This window comes from Amblyomma americanum, chromosome 3, assembly GCF_052857255.1.
Source record: "Amblyomma americanum isolate KBUSLIRL-KWMA chromosome 3, ASM5285725v1, whole genome shotgun sequence".
Classification (NCBI taxonomy): Eukaryota; Metazoa; Arthropoda; class Arachnida; order Ixodida; family Ixodidae; genus Amblyomma; species Amblyomma americanum.
The window spans coordinates 179,450,614-179,471,146 of NC_135499.1; the positions used below are offsets into that span (position 1 = coordinate 179,450,614).

A 20,533-nucleotide genomic window follows, 5' to 3' on the forward strand; every position below is an offset into this window, starting at 1 on the left:
ATAACGTGAGACCTCCAGGGCGTCTTCCATCGCCGGTACCAGCAGTCCCAAGACAACCCGCCGTCGAACGCAAGCTCGCATAATATTTACGACTAGGGGCGTCGGCGCCTCTTTGAGCATCCTTTTTTCCTTGCTAGCCTGTGCGGAGAGAGAGCCCGGGCCGGCACTCGCCACGTGCGCCCTGCTCGTTTTCGCTCCTTCGTTTGCGGCCGAAGAAAGGGTGAACGAGAAGGAAGCCGCCAAGTTCACGAGGTCGATCTGCCTGACAAGGTGAAGGAACGGTCGCAAGGTCGTCGCCGAACTTTTGGTCCTTTCTTGTTGCTTGTCCTGCACTGCCTCTCCGAGTCCGTACTTTCCACGAGGGAGGTGATGCGCTCTGAAGCGTGCATAGATGTGGCGTCTAGACCTGTCGATGCTCTTGCTCTTGCTGCCTCTTCCTTTCCGCGCGTCGTTTCTTTCGGGGCGTCCTTTCCCCTTTATTTCTTTTCGCCGACAGCGCGCCGACAGCCCGCACTCTTTCCCTTCCCAGAAGCGAGCCGCGTCCGTCCGGTGGGGGAGCAGGGAGGGGACGTAAACTAGGGCATCCAGCCCCTCTCCGTATAAAAAGTGCCGCGGTCGGCGAGAAAGTGAAAGAAATATCAGTGCGGTAACCGGGAAGAGCGCATCCTCCGCAGCTTCTCCGCCGGCGCAACGAGAGTCCGCCTCCAGAAAGGGAGTCGCCGCAGCGTCCCATCGACAGCCGGTCCTTCTTCGTCTAGTCTTCACCTGTCCGGCACCTCCTGCCTGCTCTTCGGCGTGCCGGCCGGCCTTCCCTTCCTGTGGAGATTAACACGGTCGCCTCGTGTGTTTGACGACTGACGTCATGATTGTTCAGGTGGGTGCGACAGTGTTAAGTGGGGATGCTGAGTTTTGCATTGCGGGGACGTGGGACGAATCTTCTCAGGTTGCGCGTGATTGACAGCTTAGACGCCTATTTTGTGCGAAATTTTACTGCCGAAGGGTCTCATTGCGACCGCACTGTGAGTGGATATTACGTAGTTTGAGGAGGGAATTCCTCTTGTAGCTTCAGTGATCCGGAAGCCCTCACTGGAAAAAAAATGAATCCGAGCAGCTGATTATAAAACTGCAGGAGAGGATGGTGAAAGTAATGCTGAATGTGACGCGAGGCTTGTGGCTTAGAAGTTATTGAAAGGGTTGACTTCTGGGAATTAGCAAGAAAGAGAAGCTCTGCAAACTTTATACATCTTGAAACACTTTCACATTTGGAGCAGGTGTGCATTATAGGAGCTAGGGCTGTGAAAGAAAGATGGCTTTGTAGTCGTAGTAAGTGTTTTTTATTAAAATAATAATAAAAGGAAGGAAAAGATTTTTGCTAGCCCCGGCATCTGCCATCGATACTGAAGAACTTGAGCTGGGGCAGCGGAAATAAAGGACAGCAGGCAGAATGGAGAAATGAACTGAAAGAGGTGAGGGGACAGGAAGAGAGGATACGGGGAGAGGCAATATACACAAACTATTTACACAATAAGAAATTTGTCCAGGTTGTGCGCGTGGTTAGTTCATGATGGAGCAATGAAAACACACGCGCACAGCACTATGTTGACTACAACCGGAGTGGGGCGTCCAGTTAATCGCCGAAGGTAGACATAGCGGAGCGTTCGGTCACTGCGTGTGACTACCTGGCGGAGAACAGACAGGACGCCAAGAAAGATGGCTTTGAAGAAGAATAGTGTTTGTGAACAGTTACGTGGAGTGCATGATGAGGTAATCAAGAAATAGCCACACAATGTGAAACGATAAGATAGGCTGAAAGTGGCCCTGAACGATGATTTTCAAGATAACGACGAGATGTAAAACCACTGTGCAGAAGAGTATAAAAACAAGGAATTTTTCTTTTACTACGAAGTGTCTGTGGAAGCTGTATAGATTTTCTTAGTAGCGGTATGGTTACGCTTTGGCGAATGCAAGTAAGTATTTAGTCCCTTATTACAAATCTACCCTACCTTAGAGAACTCCACTAAACATTGAATCACCTCAGTATTATCACTACATCAAGATTATCTGCATCATTCTCTTTATTTTTCGCAGTTAAATGTCAACTCTGCATTTTTTTATTTCTCAAAGCGATATGGCCAAAATGATTATTTTTTAGGTTTGTTCCAGTATCTCTTTGCTGATTTATTACCAGTTGAGGTGGCTCGCATGCATAGCTCGGCTGTTAACGTTGCATATTAAAACGACTGATTTGATTCAATTGCTGCATTCAAGTTTTTGCGGTGTCGGTTTTCGAAAACCCACGTGGAGCAGGAACCAGCGAGCCCCCAATGTCAGTAATTTCCGCTTCCTCTTCCTCAAATTAATGGGTTTATCGAACAGGCAAAGTCAAGTGCGGAGGACGCCACATAAATAAAACACTCCTGGAATCTGTCCTTTTCATTTTGCGCAACTTTCGGAAAGCGCGCCTTTCGGAGCGTTCCGGGATAAACGCACCATAAAGGCTTCAATGCTATTGCCCCATTGGCGATCCCGCGTTCCGTCCAGACGCGGCTGTCTGCAGAAAGCGCGGCCATTACCAAAGCGGAAAGCAAAATAAAGAAAAGCTCAAGTTCCCCCGTTCGCTCGATGGTCCTCGGCATTTCCTTCGGCTAAAAGCGCGCGTGGCGAGTTTTTGTTCCTGCTCCTGGTCTCTACGGCGCACGAAACTGAACGTGGCTCAAGGGGAAGGTAAACCTTTTGCTTTTCTTCTTCCGAGCTTAACCGAGGCTTCCTGGATTCTCCGCGGCAAAGGCGCGCCGTATGCCAGGCGTCTGGAGCGCCACAAGTGTGAGAAGAACGTGCCGGTGATAATAACGATCCCCGTATACGGTCCCACGGGTCCGACGTTGCGTTGGCGCTTTCTTCCTAGTCGCTAGCGCCCGCCCAGGGAAAGAGGTGCCACCGCTTGCCTTCGGGGCGAAACGTCGGGCACCTTTCGGCACCGGCGCTGCTCCTCCTGTGTATATTTCCCCGAGGCGCTTGATTCCGCGTCACGTTTGCATCCGGCCAGGAAGCCGGTCAGCGCCGCAGAATCAGGACGGTATCATCATCTTTAACGGATAAGTGCTGTGGTGATCAACGGCTTAATACTTTGTGTGTCAGACGGGGAGGTAGCGGCTTGGACCTTGTGGGAAGGCGTTTTGAAGTGATTTGGGCAGCGATAATTCGAGAGCCTGATGCTATTCGTCTGCCACACACAGTGGAAATTGTGTGAATGGCAGGACGTTGGCCGGATGTGTTAAAATCAAACGCAGCTGCGATGGCTGGAGCTCTTTTAAAAACACTGTCTGCTGAATTTCAGCTCCGTCGATGTAACACATCGTTGTAATTTAGGCGTTAGAAGCTAAACGGGCATTCTACTACTGCATGTTTCAGCGCATACAGTAGTGAAGCATTGCTCTAAAGGCAGTCATTGCTGTGGCGCAGGTTTCTCGGCTCGGTCGAAAAGATTATTTCCTCTGCTGTCTGACAAGTGGAGCAAATAGCCAGTGAATAAAGCAAAGCCTTTTCTTTAAGAATGTGCCCAACAGTACATCGTAACAGAACACACTTGAACTATCTTCAACGAAGTACACAGGTAGGACATCACACGTACGATGTGCGAGCATATGATCTGCACAGTTTAATAACCCCGTACTTTTGTTTCTATTCCTAAAAGTGAGATTCACTGCCTTAAACTTTCTCATTTTGAGCACTGGTTTCGTTGCGGCACCTTGTTAAATGTAATCTAAGAGATACGTTGCTTTGGGTTACTGAGCCTTATTTTGCTTGCTAAGCCTTTTCATCCCAATCCTACATTGTGAGATTAGGCGTAGCTGCTCAATACCTAGGCACTTCGTTCTCCGTCGATTTGAAATTTTGCGTTCTGTCAGTCAGAGGAAAAAGTGTGACCACATCGAAGGTTAGCAATGTATTCAGTCATTGCAGAAAACTGCGAGACCTTAGCGCAGTGCACATACTTGCTGCGAACGAACTCAAACCGATGCATTTCACCTTCCTCGTTGATGCTGCGTCATCCCTTAAATGATAATTTTTATTCAGCTTTAGAAATCCAAGTTGAAGAAAACACTGGAGATGATCTGCTTCCATCTCTACCAATTAGATGGGAAAAAAATTGTTTCAGTTTCCTTCTGTGTCCAACCTTAAGATTGGCTTAACATGTAGGAAACATGGTGAAAAATAGGCCACTGCTCTACAAGTAATACTAATCACATAGATTAGTACTGATTGGTTGCAAAATTTAATTTTATCTGCTTGCTGCCGGTTGTTGTGCACAAATATCACGAGGAGCGTGCAGTTCATTTTCTTTCTGCTTCAAGCAGGCGGGCTGTTGGTGCTGCTGTGATCTTTGAAAGAAGTGACGTCAGCAAGCATATTGACCAATCGCGAGTCCCGAATGGTCATTTGTTGAGCCACTTTCAGGCATTGTTACTACAGCGACCGCAGTTTGAACATCGACATCCCTGAAAAAATGTTAGCGTAAAAAACAAGCCGTAGCTGCTGGTGTCAAGGAAATAAATAAGTCCCAGCACTACTCCGCCTGACTAACAAACGTTCGCTCCTGACTTCCAGTTCCAGTATAATAGAATATTCTCAAGGATAGAATATTGATGTTTACATCATATCATTATAACTTTTTTTTTTGCTGCACGAAACACATCGTTTCAAATGTTTTTACTGCAGTTTTTTTTTTTGCTAGTGTGATGTTATAACCCAACAGCTCAACAACGCTTAGATGTTACGCACATTCATGCTCCTTGCATCTCTAAATTGAAGCCTACTCAACGTGCTGACGCCCTCATTTGTACGCCTTCCTTTCCCCTCCATAACGAGATCATAACGAGACCTGTCTATATCGAGACAGAAACTGCCAGACTGAGCTGATTATTCAAAGCTCCTTTTTCTAAACTCTTGATAAATTACCGCCTGCTAACTCTTGATCACAAGCATTTGTAGTTTGTTGCGGCGATCACAGCCTGATCTGCTTCTTCATGAACCAGTGGTTAGCCCGGCATCTTATCTAGAACTGCGCAGCGTTGCGTGATTTTCTCATCCTTTTTTAAAAACAGCGGCGCTGAACAGAGCTAACGCAAGCGTCGTGAATAAACATGAGCTCTACCTGCCGAACTCCTGCCGGTCGTTGAACCCCGGAGTATCTCAGCCTCCGCCCCGCGCACGCAGTCCGCATTACCCGTGTCGGCCTTGCCGCTCTAAAAGTAAAAGTTTGGTCAACCGTGAATACAAAACGAGCTTGGCTGAATTATCGGCTCCACAAAGGGCGGCGCGCCAAAGTGCGTCCCCGGGGCATCGCTGTGGCGGTATCGTGTGCACGGCTACCGGAACCCGTACGAACCGGTCGGGTGGTGCCCGTGAATTTAGCCAGGAAGGCCGCGTTCAGGTTCACTGACTGCGGCGGTCGTGCCGGTCGGCCGCAAATCAGTGTTTGAGGTTGCGGCGGGAAATCTATCTCCCGCTGATTCTCCCTCGAATTTGCTGTTTATTTTTACGTTCCTTCAGGGCATTTTAATGTTGTACCCACCCATTCAAAATGATGTTATATTTCACTTTTTTTTTCTCGCTCAAGGCACATTGTGAATGTTACTGAGAACTTCCCAATCGAGTTTTTCCTTTTTAAGCGAATTTTATTACTTGGTAATATTGAATGGAACTTGGTAGATGGAGAAGTTTCGACAATCATGTTGTGCTAAAATTGTTCCCATATAAGAACCACTGAGAAAAAAAAATCATATAACCTTGAAAGTCTAGTGTATTCGTAGGTGAAACGAAACCTTCTGTTTTCCTTTATCAGTATACAGTGTGAGGGGTTAGAGAAAAACTCGTCGTCCGCAGTTTTATAACGTCGCAATGGCGCAGCTTTTTGAGAAGCATTACCATCTAAATAGACAAATGCCAAAGTAGAATTCAAACTCTGCTCAAAATACAAACACACAGTGGGTAGTTGAATTAATAAAAAAAAAGTGAAATATTTAATCTTGTACATAATATTTTCAATAGCTTGGTATATCGCGCTGTATGAAAATAAGCGAATTAAGGTTGTAGAGTTTTTATTTATTTCACAGAAACGTTCTTGTTGCAGCCTCTACATAGAAAAATTCAACCAGGGATAAGGCAACGGCGATGCTTCGGCCAGTCTTGTCGAACAAGAGGGATCTTGTTATTGTGAGCTGTACAAACTAGGCTACGCATGTCCTTTCCCTCATATATGTTTTTCGATTTTGAGGTTAAACGTCACTCAATATTTGGGCGAATTATCATACTCGACTATGCCGATTGCATAAATAGATCACAAGTTTATGCTCCCTAATATTCAGCGCAGATATGACGCTGTAATTTATTCTGCAACCAAAGAACACGTTGTCAGTAGGTATGCGTTTCCGGCACGCATAGTAACAATAACTGAAATAGGAGTAAAATATTACGTTACAAAAATATTTGCTATACACGTCATCAAATTTTATTCACAGCGGCAATTAATGTTTTGCGAAAGTATGTTTCAAAGACGATCAATAATCCTCTTGATTTTAGCTTGTTATTCTATTGCGCACATAGAGATCTGACGAAAAGTAATAGAAAAGAGAAGCCCTGAATACTTAATATAGGCATCGATTTATATTTGGCACGATTTAAGGATTACGGCATCATGTATAAGAAAAGGATTTGTTTTTCCACAAGAATACAACTGCTTTTTCTTGCGTTTACTTACACAGAGAAACTTTGAATCAGAAGATTTCTGGAACTACTGATATGAACATTTCATCTATTTATTCCTGAATTCTTGAGAAAAATTCTTGCGTTGTCAGTATAGACAATTTATTCGTCAGGGGTATTGATGCATACAATATCATTAAGAAAAACCTTCAGAAGTGATCGTAATACAGCTTCCTGTGGAACGACGCATTGCCCTGATTTTTGAATCATGCTATTAACATGCACCATTTTCCCCTGAGGCAAGTATATCAAAAGCCATGAGAGTGAAATGAAAAGCACCGAGATTTTACTGACGCGCTTCCTTTATAATGTTGGAAAGTACACAAGCATGCCTTCTTCGTTTCGGATAAATGTGCTTAGAAAGGCTGTCGACTATTTGTTCTCTATTAGGAATAACATCATTAGTAAGATCTTGCGACCTATATGGTACTTCTGTGCCATTTATATGCGCATATAGTTTGGTGTATAATTATTGTTTATTTACGCATACTTTACAGACTTCCACGCAGGCATTGTGTAAACATAGTGCATACATGTCTACGCAAAATAATTACACAATCGCTGCATACGACATCTACAGTTGAAACGTATGAGTGAAAATAACTGAATAGAATTCAAGAAAGAAACACCACTATTCGCATCACACAAAGCTACATGAGAATGGAAGGGAAAGTGAGTATACTGCACGAAATAAGTAAAGCATACCGGCATTTATGGTTTCTTTTTCCTCGTAAAGAAAAAAAAAGCAACAAGAGGAGCACAGATAGAAATGTTCACAGATTTTATGAATAAATAATTAATCTCCTAGAAGGTTTTATAAACAAGTTGCTCGATGATATGATTGCGGTATGTTTCATGGGTACATTGAGAGACAATGCTGCATTACTACAATTTTTCTAAATGCGACATATTGAAAGTAACCGTGCGCCGCAGGAGTTTCGAGTGTTTTAAACGAAATAAAAATATGAGTTTGACCTCAAGGACAATAATATTGAAACCAAAGAAAAAACAAAATATGATATGCTATGCTATGCTATGCTCACTCCGCCTGTACATTGCTCGAAGAAAGCTGAGACAGGTGATTGTACAAGGCCGTCAGATTATCCCAAAAGGGTGAAATTTCGGCTTTTTATTTACCTAAGCTTCCGATGTCCGATCCCTATGTCATTAACCTTACACATAGCGCCGTTTAAGCACCGTATAAAAACGCGGCACCGAAATCAGTCGGTTCTCAGTGGAAAGAAGCAACCTACAAAGCGCAAACTCGTTTCTCGTTGAGTGCTTCTTCGGCGTGTATCCACGCCCACGTCTACTGCGAAACCTTCTTCCGTCCTCGATAGTGTTCGATGGAGGCCAGATACCAGCCCCCACGCCGGGCGCCTACTCAGCCGTTCGGACAGCGCCGCATAGTATACTAAAACACCGAGGGCTGCAAACTCGCCGGCTTGTTCGGGCCTGCTATCTTCGCAGATTTGTAGGACGTGCATGAGTATAGCAGGTTTTTTATTTGATGTGTGCAACCTAACGAGCGGCAGTTCATTCCGACGCCGACTGAGGCAACGTAAAGGGCTGATTCCAGATTGTGACCGTAGCTTTTTTTTTTTCCTTGGGGAAAGGGGGGGGGAGTGGCTGATGTTTACGGAAGCACATAGCGAAGAAGAAAACTCGTAAATGTCGAGAAGTTTCCATTGCAGGATCTAAGTTACATGTTATAATGTTAGAGTTGATGCCACATTACATCAAACGCGCCCGCGTTACAGCGCATGATGCTAGGATCTTTATCTACAAAAAAAGTCTGATTCCACTGCGCTTGCATGGCAGAAATAGAAAAAATCGCAACAAATGATACATGAAATATGAGTAGCCATTCCTTTTTTCAAGTAGTGGTTTAAGAGACGGTACCACAATGGTAAATGTAGCGTTCATTTAAGGTATCTGAGAAATGGCCATGGCGGCACAGACGAGCAGCTCTTCTTTTTCAACCTGAATGAACAATTAAATAACTAACATGGTAGCCTAGGTAGCAAGCAGCGATGAGGTTCTGTGCGCTTGTTTACACATTTATGGAAGGTAATGTTTAAAAACTGCAATTCACAACTTGGATGAATAATCTCTTCGTAATCTTAGAATAAACATACATATGACCAGTGCAATGTAAATTTTATATAGGAGTTAATGAAGAGTTTTTCTCTCTTAAAAAGTAATCTTGCTTAGCTATGCACTGATTGCGCTTTGTATTCGATAGTGCCTACAGACGCACGAATCTTGACTCAGGGCATCATCCACAATCTCTTGGCGCTGCTGTCAGAACAGCTCTTTATGCATTGTCTCGAACGCAGTGCGAGCGTGGGTGTACCCATCTCGGAAGTGATGGAAACCTTCAGCCGAACGTGTGGAGAGAAGGTTTAATTTTCGATTCACATATATTAACTTTCGGCCTTGAATTCCTCTCGGGTCAGCAAGGTAGAATGCGGAACGCTCGCGTCTGTCTGATTGACGGGTGCGGACGACGCACTGTAACGACCGGAACAAATTCGTACGGCTTGTTGACCGTTGCATCACAATGTACGGGAAGAGAATTTCGTCACGCCTTGCGCCCTGCCCCAACTCCTCAGGAGAACGTGCCCGAGGCATTCATCTCTCAGCCGCCGCGATGGCTTAGCGGTTACGGCGCTCGGCTGCTGGCCCGAAAGACGCGGGTTCGATCCCGGCTGCGGCGGTCGAATTTCGATAAAGGCGAAATTCTAGAGGCCCGTGTACTGTGCGATGTCAGTGCACGTTAAAGAACCCCAGGTGGTCGAAATTTCCGGACTCCTTCACTACGGCGTCCCTCATAGCCTGAGTCGCTTTGGGACGTTAAACCCCCATAAACCAAACCAAACCATTCATCTCTCGACGTTCTGTCATTTCATACACAAGTAAGAACGTGTCGCTTTGAATTGGGATTGTGCTTTTTAAGCAAAGCGCTTGCTGAGAAGTCTTCACATGAAGATAGCTAACATTTTTTACATATATGCTTGACGTGCCCTCTTTGATGAATGTTTTGATCAGTTTAGCGTAACTCAACAAACTTAGTCACAATCACTGACTAGTGATCGAACCGTTAGCTGTTTCTCGCGCTTGATGAAGAAGACTGAAAAGGAGTTGTTTGAAATATTGGTTCTTAAATTCCGTCTTATTTCAACCACAGACATACTCAAACCTCTTGCACGGTTCTTTTCTTATGTTGAGGGGCTGCTCATCTTGGCTACGGTTTTCTTGCCCAGTGGGCCATTCTGCTCTGCCTGTACTTTTCCCAGCCGTCTTTTTGTTTTCTTAGTCCCGCCTGTTCCGGCTGAATAACTTGCGTATTGCACGACGGGAGTGCGTAAGTGGCCATTGATTGCTGGTGTCTCGCGTGTGGGTCGATGCTTCGTAGCAATTTTCAATGCGCTCTCTGTTGCCGGCGTCAGCTTGTTTCAGAAGAATATAGTCTTCAAAGAGACGCCGGTATTCTCGTGAGAGGTTTCGGACAATTGCTGCTTTCATAACTTTTTCTGTGTTCTTATTTTACATGCTACAGTGGTATGTCACGCAACGTGGGTCTTTTTTTTTAATCGGAAATCCGTGCACTGTTATGCACTGCGTAATAGTTTATTATATCAATACAGCTTGTTCAGGCATTCCCATTTCCGAGGATGGGAAGCTTTGTGCATTAATATATCTTCTGCGTGACGGACATTCAATGCAAAGGCAGCAGCAGGGCAGGGCGATTGCCCAAGCTTGGGAGAATGTGCAAAGCGCAGGAATCACTAGCCGGTTATCAAAGAGAAATACAGGTATGCACTGGTTGCTCTCTGTAAAGGTAAACCCAGGGCTTCCCTCAGGTTAAGGCGTTGCATGTGAGCGAAAATGAGCTAGGCATATGCTCATAACCAGTAGAAGTATTTACTTATTTATGCGTACTATCCACCCAACCAGGTCAAATATAGGAGTGGAAAACAACCAAGAATGTGTGGCAAACGCAGGCCAGAACAAGCAAAATCGAATATAATAAGCCTTCGATATGTCCACTGTTGAGCAATAAACTTGAAGATAAATGTGAAGTAAACAGGAACAGTGTTTTTTTTTTTTTGACATGGTGAAAATGTCCCCGTAGCTCCATGAACTTGCCGCCCTACAAAATTAAGTTACAAGTTATAAGTGACAAGTCAAGCATAACGACTATGTAATAACTCTAGTAGTAAGCCGTTCAAAACTTGTTTCCACTGTCAAATTGGAGCCGCTCTGCGATGAACCCATAATTGATTTGTGAGTTTCACAGTCTCGCTTGTTCTTCCTACGCTGTTTTTATCCAACTGCGGTTCTTCCTAAGCTTCAAGAGAAGATGGCATTTCTTCCCTAAGAGAATAGATCAAAGCTATGCAAAGGCTACCGTAATGAGACAGCTAGAAATTTCAATACCGTTTAATGAAGCTGCGCTTATGGACCATCTTTTTACGGCGAGAAAAAAAAATATTCCTGAAAGATGAACATAAACTTCGAATGAAAGCTGCGTTTTACTTGAGCTCAATAAGTTGACGTGCGAGACAAAAGCACGCTAATTGCATTTATCGCGCTAGAAACTTGCACTTGCAGGGGCCTGATATCTACGAAAGCCGCAGCGGATGGAGAACCGGAACTCACACAGTGATGAAGCACTTCCTGCCTGCAACGTGCACGCCACGACAATAGTCGGTGCTGCTTGGGAGCATTGACTCAATCCTGAGATAGAGGGAGAGCACTAACTAATTTTCACAAGAGGCCTGATGGTGTTCGCAGGGATACAGTTCCACTAAGCTCACCTCGTGGTGTCAACTTTGCTGCGAAATTAAGGACGTTGTTCCCTTTTTGTCCCATCTGCTGAACCTGGACATTGTGCGTTGTCGCGTAACGTACTCATGCAACAAGATTGTTGCATTCAAAAGAACCTATGATGTTGAATGCATCTTTAAGCCACACCCCCTCCTCTTCTTTTCCTTCCCTTCAGAAAAAAGATGAAGAAAAGCTGGCAAATAATCGCTGCCGCTCAAAAACGCAGCATTCCTAAGTGATTTTTGTACGCTGCCGGTGCTGCACAAGTACTGCGCCCTGTCATCCGGAATGAAATGCTTGTCAATATCGGGGAAATGTATTTACAGCCATTCTGATTAATATTCATTCCACTTGTCAGCAAGCAAATACTAGCCTTCGGGAGTGCGCAAGTCAATCGTCCTTATTAATATTTTTTATTCGCTTGAGCCGTGAGCACTTGACTGCATGTTCAGTGCATTCGGAGCAGATATCTGTGCTTTAACTCCTCAAGTGAAGCAGCACTAATAATGAGCGCACTTCACCCTTTTTCCATTACCATTACTGACGCTAGTTTATGTATGTCGAACGTTGTTGGACAAAAATTTTGAACATTGAAAAATTGTAAGGTTCTGTTATGTGAATATTGGAAGCAATGGTCTATTCTTCCGATGCGTCGCAAAATTTTTTCTTGTAAGTTTTTCCATCGCTCGTTTCAAGGAGTTATGACTGCCATAGAAAAGCAATAGGGAACACTTTTGACGGTTGCAAGAACGTTAATAGCAAAAAAAAATCCAGCCTGTTTACGGGAGATCTGCGGGCATATTGAGGTTTATAGTGAAATCTTACAATAATATGAAAAAGTGAGTTCATAAACCCTTTCCCGTTCAAAAATTCTTTTTTTCAGAATTGTTGCGTATGCTTTAGCCTTACCTAAAATGAGAACCCATTTTATTGTTTTCCTCGTTCTTACAGTTTTTCGCTGCCATCTAAGGTGCTCAAGGTAATTAAAAATAGTGCTGTGAACTTCAGAAGAACCGACAACTGAGCTAGTTGGTGCATCATGAACGTGGTAAAAAACAGCGCAGCGACGACGGACACGTACGTCCGCTTGTCCGTCTTTCTTCGTACGTGTCCGTCGTCGATGCGCTGTTTTTACCACGTCCATGCTGTGAACATTTACCATATGTCGTTTATCTATCTTTGTGATTTATGTTTCAGGTTTAGTTAGCATCACTTTGCAAACTAAACGTAGTAGCTGTGGGTTGAGGAATATCCACACGATTTCTGCCAAGTACCCAACGTGGAAAAGAGGAATCGAACACAAGGTGGTTGTGTCAACGCCTTCGTTTCCTGTCCTCTTCTTTTTGGGATTTTCGCTTGATGAAACTGACTACAAATAGCCTAGATTAACACCCTAGGTACATTCACCGGGGCCATTTGTGGATTCACCTAGTGGCCGATTGATTTATACTGTTTCGTGTGTTATCCCCGATGACAGGCACTGCTGGTGGCCTTCCTGGTCTGCGGCCACGGTAGCCGGGCCCTGCGGCCCTACGAGCCGCTGGACGAAGACTCCAACTCGGGCATCCCGGGCGTGCACGCGGCTCCTGCTTTCGGCGATGGCAAGGACGGAGTCCCACCGGATGACGTGGTCACGCAAGAGGACGACAACGGAAATGTATGCCAGAAAACATTCCTCGCAGAGCAGGCCCGCCGCGGTGGCTCAGTGGGAAGGGCGCTCGCTTACTGAGCCGGAGTACCCGGTGCGAACCCGACCGCGGCGGCAGCGTTTCGATGGAGGCGAAACGCAAAAGCCGCCCCTGAGCTATGTGAAGACAGTTCACGCTAAAGATCTCCAGATGGTCGAAATTATACCAGAGCATCCTACAAGGGAACCTCTTTCTCACTTTTCTTCTTTCCCTCCCACCCTTCCTCCCTTCCCTTAAGGCGCGGTAGGGGTGTCCTCCAAGAAGTGAGTCGGTTACTGCGCCATTTCCTTTCCACAAAAATTGCTACTCTTTCTTTTTTTGGCAGCGCACCCGAATATCAACGAATGTGTAAACCTCATGTCGTCACCATTCAACAGCTGGGGCTTAAATTAGAAGGATTTTCTTTTAGATTCAACCTTGTGCTTCTGCTGTTTTTTATAGCGAGCTTTCATGTCGGAGCCGGTGACTGACACTGCTTGCTATCTATAAACCCAGACTTCACAGGCAAGTGTGCTTGATGGTAGAGCGGGAAAACGGTGAATTGGCAAAGAATAATTGGAATGTACTTTCCCTGCTTCCTTTTTATTGCGAAGGTGTCTGGCTTTCTTCAGGCAAATTAGTGCACCTATTTATAGCAAGCAAAAAAAATGGCTTACCTTAAAAGCATCTGTATCTATTTAATACTGATCTACGATGTCTCAAAACCACGTAATATGTCCCCATTGGATACTTTATGCGGAAGTGATTATATTTTGGGCTCTGGCAAATGCGCCCAGACCTGTTAAATGCTTTGCATCAGACATTGCCAATATTTCAAAAACTGGTTAAATTCTTTCATGTGCACCTTGAATGACATCGGCTATTCTTAAAAGGACATATTCGAATGTGTAGCGAGGTATCTTTGCACATAAACGTCTTAAAAACTACACTAAGAGCCTAATTTTAGGCAGTAAGCATATCATCTGCTACATCTGACAGTGACAGCTGTATGTGGAAGGATTTCTAGTAGGAATGACGTTGTAGGTAACATGAAACACTAGGATGTCTCGTATCTGCGATCTTCTCCAGGCATTTTAAATTAATGATACTCATGTCATGCAATCCCCGTCTACGGTAGGCGTACTGAAACTGTGAACAGTATATCTATCGTTGTGACTTTTTTTCCCCGAGAACAGCGCATAGTGCAGAATCCGTTCTGTTCCATCATATGACAATATTTGCGGGCACTGCAAGATACTTCTTCTAAAGCAACCTCACTGAAGTGATAAAAGATTTCAAGGCTCTCTAATAGAGATCCAATGCAATAAAGTGGCGTTTAGATCTACACTACTACTAGAAACCAGAAAAGGCGACGATATTTGCGCGTGCTAACGTGAAGCGCTCGAGTCTGCTGTGAACAAAAGAATAACTTCGCGGCGTATGCATTCGCGCTCTCGCGTTTTGAAGGCAAGACAAGGCGGGCGCTGTCGAACGTCGAAAAACATAAATAACCAGAAATTCTCAGATGGCATGCGGGTCAAGTATTCGAGACCTTGCCCCCAAACTCAAGACCGTGAAGTGCTTGGCTGGTACGCCTTATCCATCAAAACCGAGACGCAAGGCTGAAGACGCAAAACTCTATGAGCCGAGCACCCGTCACTTTTCGTGACAGCGTGCTGCCTTGAAACGTGACGTTAAGGGCGGTCTCGCGCGTACAGGACTGATCACCCGCTTCAGCTGTCATATTTCACTTATTCAAAAAAACCTTACGCCTTTGAGTACAAAGGCCTTCGCTTGTCTTGAATGAATAGAAATGTGTACTTTGTCGAACACAATGAGATTGAAAAAAAAGGTTAAATTTTTCGTATTCGCGTCTATAAAAAGTTTGGGAGGAGAATTTTTAAAATTCAGGAATTTTGCAGATCCTGAGCGCCATAGACTGAAGATCGCAAAAATAATCGTGGTTATCTGTACTGACAGTCTGATATTGATAGGTAACGCACGCGATATCGCTCTGGAGCATCCAGGTAAGCTTGAAGCACTTAAAATTCGCAAACATAAACCCAACCCCAAGATCAATTAATCACATAAATAATATGGCTTATTATCCATCAGAATCCCGCGAATTATAAAAGACGCTCTGCACTAGACGTGACAATCGCTCATTATCCATCCGTTTGGAGTGCGTTGATTCTTTTCTGAATTTCTCATTTATTTTTGCTGAATTGGTATCATGCAGACATATTTCACGTATCAGATCTCATTATTGACTCATTCCAGACCTTTATTACTTCCTTATTCTTTGTATGTCGGTAACGTATAGATGTCTGATAAGCTGAGCTTTGGGTCTTCATGTGTATCTGCAGCTTCATTCTAGCTAAGCCTGCTTGCAATTGTGCTGTCACGTGAAGAGCAGCGCCACCATGAGCAGGTTGTGTACCACTAGAGCTCTTTGTGAACGCCGTCACAACGATGAGCTACGAGTATTCAATTTTATTTTCCGTGTTAACTCGACACGAACGAGTATAAATGGCAGTACCCTTCACTGCACACACGAAACAGAAAATCCTATATGCTTGATTATAGTTCAGCACATCTAAAACACACTACGAGTAAGCGAGCCTCCTTCATTTTCAATCACTGCTTGCAGGCCGGCGCACCCATCACCAGGCAACAGTCGTACCACTTCTCATACCAGATACGAGACAAAGAAGGCAACACGCAGCACCACAGTGAGCGCAGTGACAGCCGGAACAACCGCAAGGGCTCCTACGGTTTCCGGGACCGGAACGGCCTTTACAGACACGTGACGTACGTTGCCGACAGAGGGGGCTTCAGGGCGTGGATCAAGACGAACGAGCCCGGCACTAGCAGCCAAGATCCCGCCGACGTCCAGATCACGGCCGAAAAGCCACCACCGAAGGTCGTGGAGAAGACAGTGGTCGCTGACATGACTCCTGCAATGCATCCCAGTGTCCTGGCCGAGCCTGCAGAGGTGATAGCGGCTCGACCAGCGGTCGCACCGCTCCCGGCCTTTGCTGATTCGGGACCAGTACACAGAGATGTGATTGCGGCTCGTCCAGCGGTCGCTGCAGTACCGGCTTTCACTGATCCGGGATTTGTACCCGTCCGCGGAGTCCGTCCGTCTGGCGTAGTGGCTACCCCGGTCGTAGGTGCCTCTCCTTCCTACCATCCCACAGAGCAAAGGCCCGTGGCCCCCATACCAGCTATCGATATCGCAACTGGCTACTATCCAACTTACGACTCAAGAAGGCTGGGTGGCTATAGTCCAGCTGAATACGATAACCGCAGTCCTCTGCCAGTTCAGGACTACCGGAGGATTCCTGAGGACGACACTTCTGACTTTGGGTACTACCCAGAGCCGCAGAGAATTCAGAAGTACACGAATGAAGGAAGGCAAGGCTACTATGCTCCCCAGACATCCTACTCCAAGCAAGTTTCTCCAAACGCCGTTCCGGTGTACAAGTCCGTTCGCCCATTTCCGACACTAAGCTCGTCGGAGAAAAAGACTGATGAGTCGACCGAAGTCACCCACAAGCACGGCATCCCCGTGGGCGTAACTTACATAAATCCGCAGGAGGTGAATCGCCCTTTCGAGCATCCACAGTCTTTTGACATTGCGCCATCTGGTGTAGCCACGAGGTACAAGAAGTACCTCGACTGGAACCGGCAGGGCAAGCTTCGCGACTAAGAGCTGTACGTACGGGGTCGCCGGCGACGTCTCTTGTAAATATTCATACCCTGGTGTGTGGTCTTATCTGCGGGTTGATTCTTGATCGCTCTACTTTGCATGCGTGGGATTCTTTCGGCGGGCTTCGTGCTGGTACAAGAAAGCCCGCCTGTCTGTATGCCATTGTGTTGTGATTGGTCTCATCGATAACATTCAGCGAGTAACGCTGACTCATAAAATACGGCGACGTTGCTTCAATAAACCTGACTTGATGTTGTGCCAAACGAATCTTGTGGCGTCTTCTTGTCTAAAACAGGCAGACTTTTGCCCAAGCGGAATTCAAAATTATTAGGAGTCATCATCGAATAACTACATTTATCGCTTGTAAATTGGGTAGATATTTAATTATTATGACATTAACTTCAGCACCTATACACCGGGAGAGCTTATATAAAGCCTGTGAGGACTTCAAGTAAGGAGGAAAAAGATGTATTAGCGGGGACGAGCGATGCGTATAATGCAAGCCTAGCTGAAGGCTCGAACAACAGGTGTCGAGTGCAGCTGTCTCAGAAAAGCAAAGCATCTACTTTGTCCACGGCCTTAAAAGCCGGGTATCCGGTGGCAATGGCGAAGGAGGCATGCGAGGAGTAAATAAACAAACTCTCTCTGTCGGCGTGGTGTCTGGCTTTCTGGTGGCTGCATAACCACTAGCTCACTCCGAACCAAGGCGATACTGTCCTACGGAAAATGTGCAGGATGCCTTTTCGACGACCGCTTTCTCACTTCTTTTTTTTGGGGGGGGTGGGGGTGGGGGGGGGGGAGGTTAGGCATTGTAACAAGGCTCATTTGCGCAGACACGAACCTTCTCTCGCACACTGGGGGTGACCGGGGCCGGTGGACCTTTTACACTTTCTGCCTGATCGTCCCACCAGGAGCGAGTTGACGTGAGATGGGCCTTTTGCTGCATTCCCCAACCCTGTCATTTTGCCCCAGCATACAAATTCCGAAGGTCTTTCTGTCTCTCGTATATGTCCGCGTGTATTATGGTGAGTATTATGCGGGGATAAGGTGGTGGCCGCAACTGGCAGAAGACAGGGTTGATTGGACAGATATGGGAGAGGAATTTTTCCTGTAGTAAGCTTAGTCCGGATGATGACGGTTCAACGCCGACAGGGAATTCTGACAGGATGAATCGACAAGCCGCCTTCCCCGCGAAGCTAGGTGGCCCAAACTATTGAATTATGAAGGAAAAAATTATATCACATAGTATACCTGTACAAACCATGGTTCCGAATGCAATGCAAGGTCTCGTCAATGTAACAAAAACATAAACAATTAAGCGAAAAGCTGTTACCATCGCGGTGTTCCCGAAGTTGGATGAAATGCTTGCTCGCCAATTCAGAAGTTAGTCCTAGTATAGCAGGCAGATGTTCCGTCAATGTTCCGGGCGGGACCGAGGGGGCAGATAGTCCGGATGCTTCCCCCTTTTACGTTTTGCGATGCTCCCGGCCATATGCTGCCTTCATATGGCGACGGTGGTCGGTTTGACCGCAAAGCCTTACGCCTCACGTACTCTACAGCTGGATTTTGCCATTGCCGCCGCTTTTTCTCACGTTCACGAGCACACCGAACAGACTGCTGCTAATTGCGCTTGATCCGACGGTCCGACGGCCACAGTGGCAAAGGAGCCGCACGGCCCGTGCGACCTTCTCTATGAGCCGCAAAGACGAAGCTGCCAATGGGCGCTTGAGGTACGCACGTTCTAGTCACGTGAGCATGCCCCTACCCTACTGTAAGCATCGACGCTCAACGTGCAAACGAACCATCAATAGCCTTGCTCCGCGCGACCTTCTCGCCGCCCCGCAAAGATGGCGGAGCGGCCGCTGGCAGCTCGGACGTGCTCGTACTGTGCTCTGAAGGATGACGCGATGGCCATTGCGGGTGAGCTCCTGATAACTGGATTCAGCTGTAGAAAAAATAAATAACGACCAAGTGAAGCACGGCACAGCGTCTACAGCAAGACCAATAACTTAAGCCACTACTGGAAATATATAGCTGACTTGCGACATAAATAAAAAAATGGAGGAGACACTTAATCTCCACCTTAAGGGTATAGCACGAAAGCGTAATGGGTTTACTCCCATATATGCAGAAAGTCATTCTCCACTTTACATTCATAGATCCCTGGGAGTCCTCATACCCTTCATGGCGCAGTGGTGCACCGGTTAAGCGATGCTCCACTACCTTGCGATAACAGGTGCTCATTGCAGCTATCATTGTGAGGGCAAGGTTGCTCTTCCATAGGGACCAATCACTACTTTAACTCCCACCTGCCATGGTGGGCAGGTTGTGATGACGCCACAAGGTTATGTGACCTAGGTGGCCCATCTGCCTCCTGTAGGTTGCTCTTTGGCCACCACCTGCCAGAATCATGCCCATTAATTTTCGCTCACAACGCCGACGCCGACAACGCTGACACTGGATTTTCTGGATAACGGGGCCGTTACACCATAAGCAACGGCATGAGTACGTCCACAATGACGTTTCACTGAGGGCCGTGATGAGAGGCGCTTAGTTTTGGGCGTGCTATAGAGTGACGAGAGCAGAAGGAAAGGTGTGAAAACGGTGGAGGGTAAACATCAATTCCCGATAACACGTCTCCTGCAAATACATTACAAAACCTCTTTCGGGGAGATGCATGTATTCCGTCAATATCGAATACATACCGTACTTCTTTCTGAAAAATGTTTCAGGGCCCGTTTAATGTCCGATGCATGAAAAATAGAAATACCGACCGCTAAATGTCTCTCCGGTCTGTGATTCGGATGTTCGGAGCTATTGCACTCCCAGCTCGAACCCCGAACACTTACGCATCAGGTTCGTTAGCGAATGGAGTGATGGCCTTTCGAAACAGAAATATGAAAGAATCATGCAGAATTTCCGCTCAAAAATTTACGGAGAAAAAAATTGCTAAAGGTTACCATGGAGAGGGGCACGCTGCCAAAATGCTGGAGCGGACGCTGCAATCGCCCTCTTGCAAAGCATCCTAACCATTGGAGGAGGTAGCTATATAGAAAGGAAAGGCGCGATAACTATCGAATTCAGCTGGGCACTTAAACCACACCGTGAGGGCACGAAAGAGGGTTGACAGATGGAAGAGGGAAATAAATGCGGAAGTTGATGTGTAGGAGCTCTGTTTCTAGGTTTTTACTTTTTCAAAATTGTGCTAATATTTTGATGTTTATTTGAGAACAAAATTAATTCTGTTTTTTTTTCGGCGAAGACACTGTGTTACGAAACAATTATTGGCCTCTTGCTGCGACATACATGGGTATTATGGGTATTTGTGTACGACCAAAAGTAATATAAGTTTATCTTTCTCTCTCTAGCACAGCCAGTTGATGTGTATTTAATGCACTAGGTTGTATTTAAAGTTATGCTCTCAGAAGTACATGTTATATCACCATAAGAAGCTAAGCATTGGAGCAACGTAATGAGGCTACGAGAGAAAAACCTTAAGTTTCAGTGTACTTCTATATATTTGATTGCACAAGAAAAAACAAAAAAAAAGCAGGCG

General features: G+C 45.8%; 1 protein-coding gene across 1 annotated transcript; it reads left to right on the top strand.

Moving 5' to 3' along the window:
* Nucleotides 1-724: 724 nt before the first annotated feature.
* Nucleotides 725-17,229, top strand: LOC144123505 (uncharacterized). The gene is made up of 3 exons (XM_077656321.1): nucleotides 725-874; nucleotides 13,076-13,255; nucleotides 15,916-17,229. Exons 1-3 carry the CDS (start codon nucleotides 863-865, stop codon nucleotides 16,975-16,977), a joined length of 1,254 nt encoding a protein of 417 aa, XP_077512447.1. The 5' UTR covers nucleotides 725-862; the 3' UTR covers nucleotides 16,978-17,229.
* The last annotated feature ends 3,304 nt before the right edge of the window (nucleotides 17,230-20,533 follow it).

Coding starts and splice junctions, on each gene's coding strand:
- LOC144123505 (XM_077656321.1), top strand. Junction 13,256..15,915: donor AAGAGGACGACAACGGAAAT/GTATGCCAGAAA, acceptor CACTGCTTGCAG/GCCGGCGCACCCATCACCAG.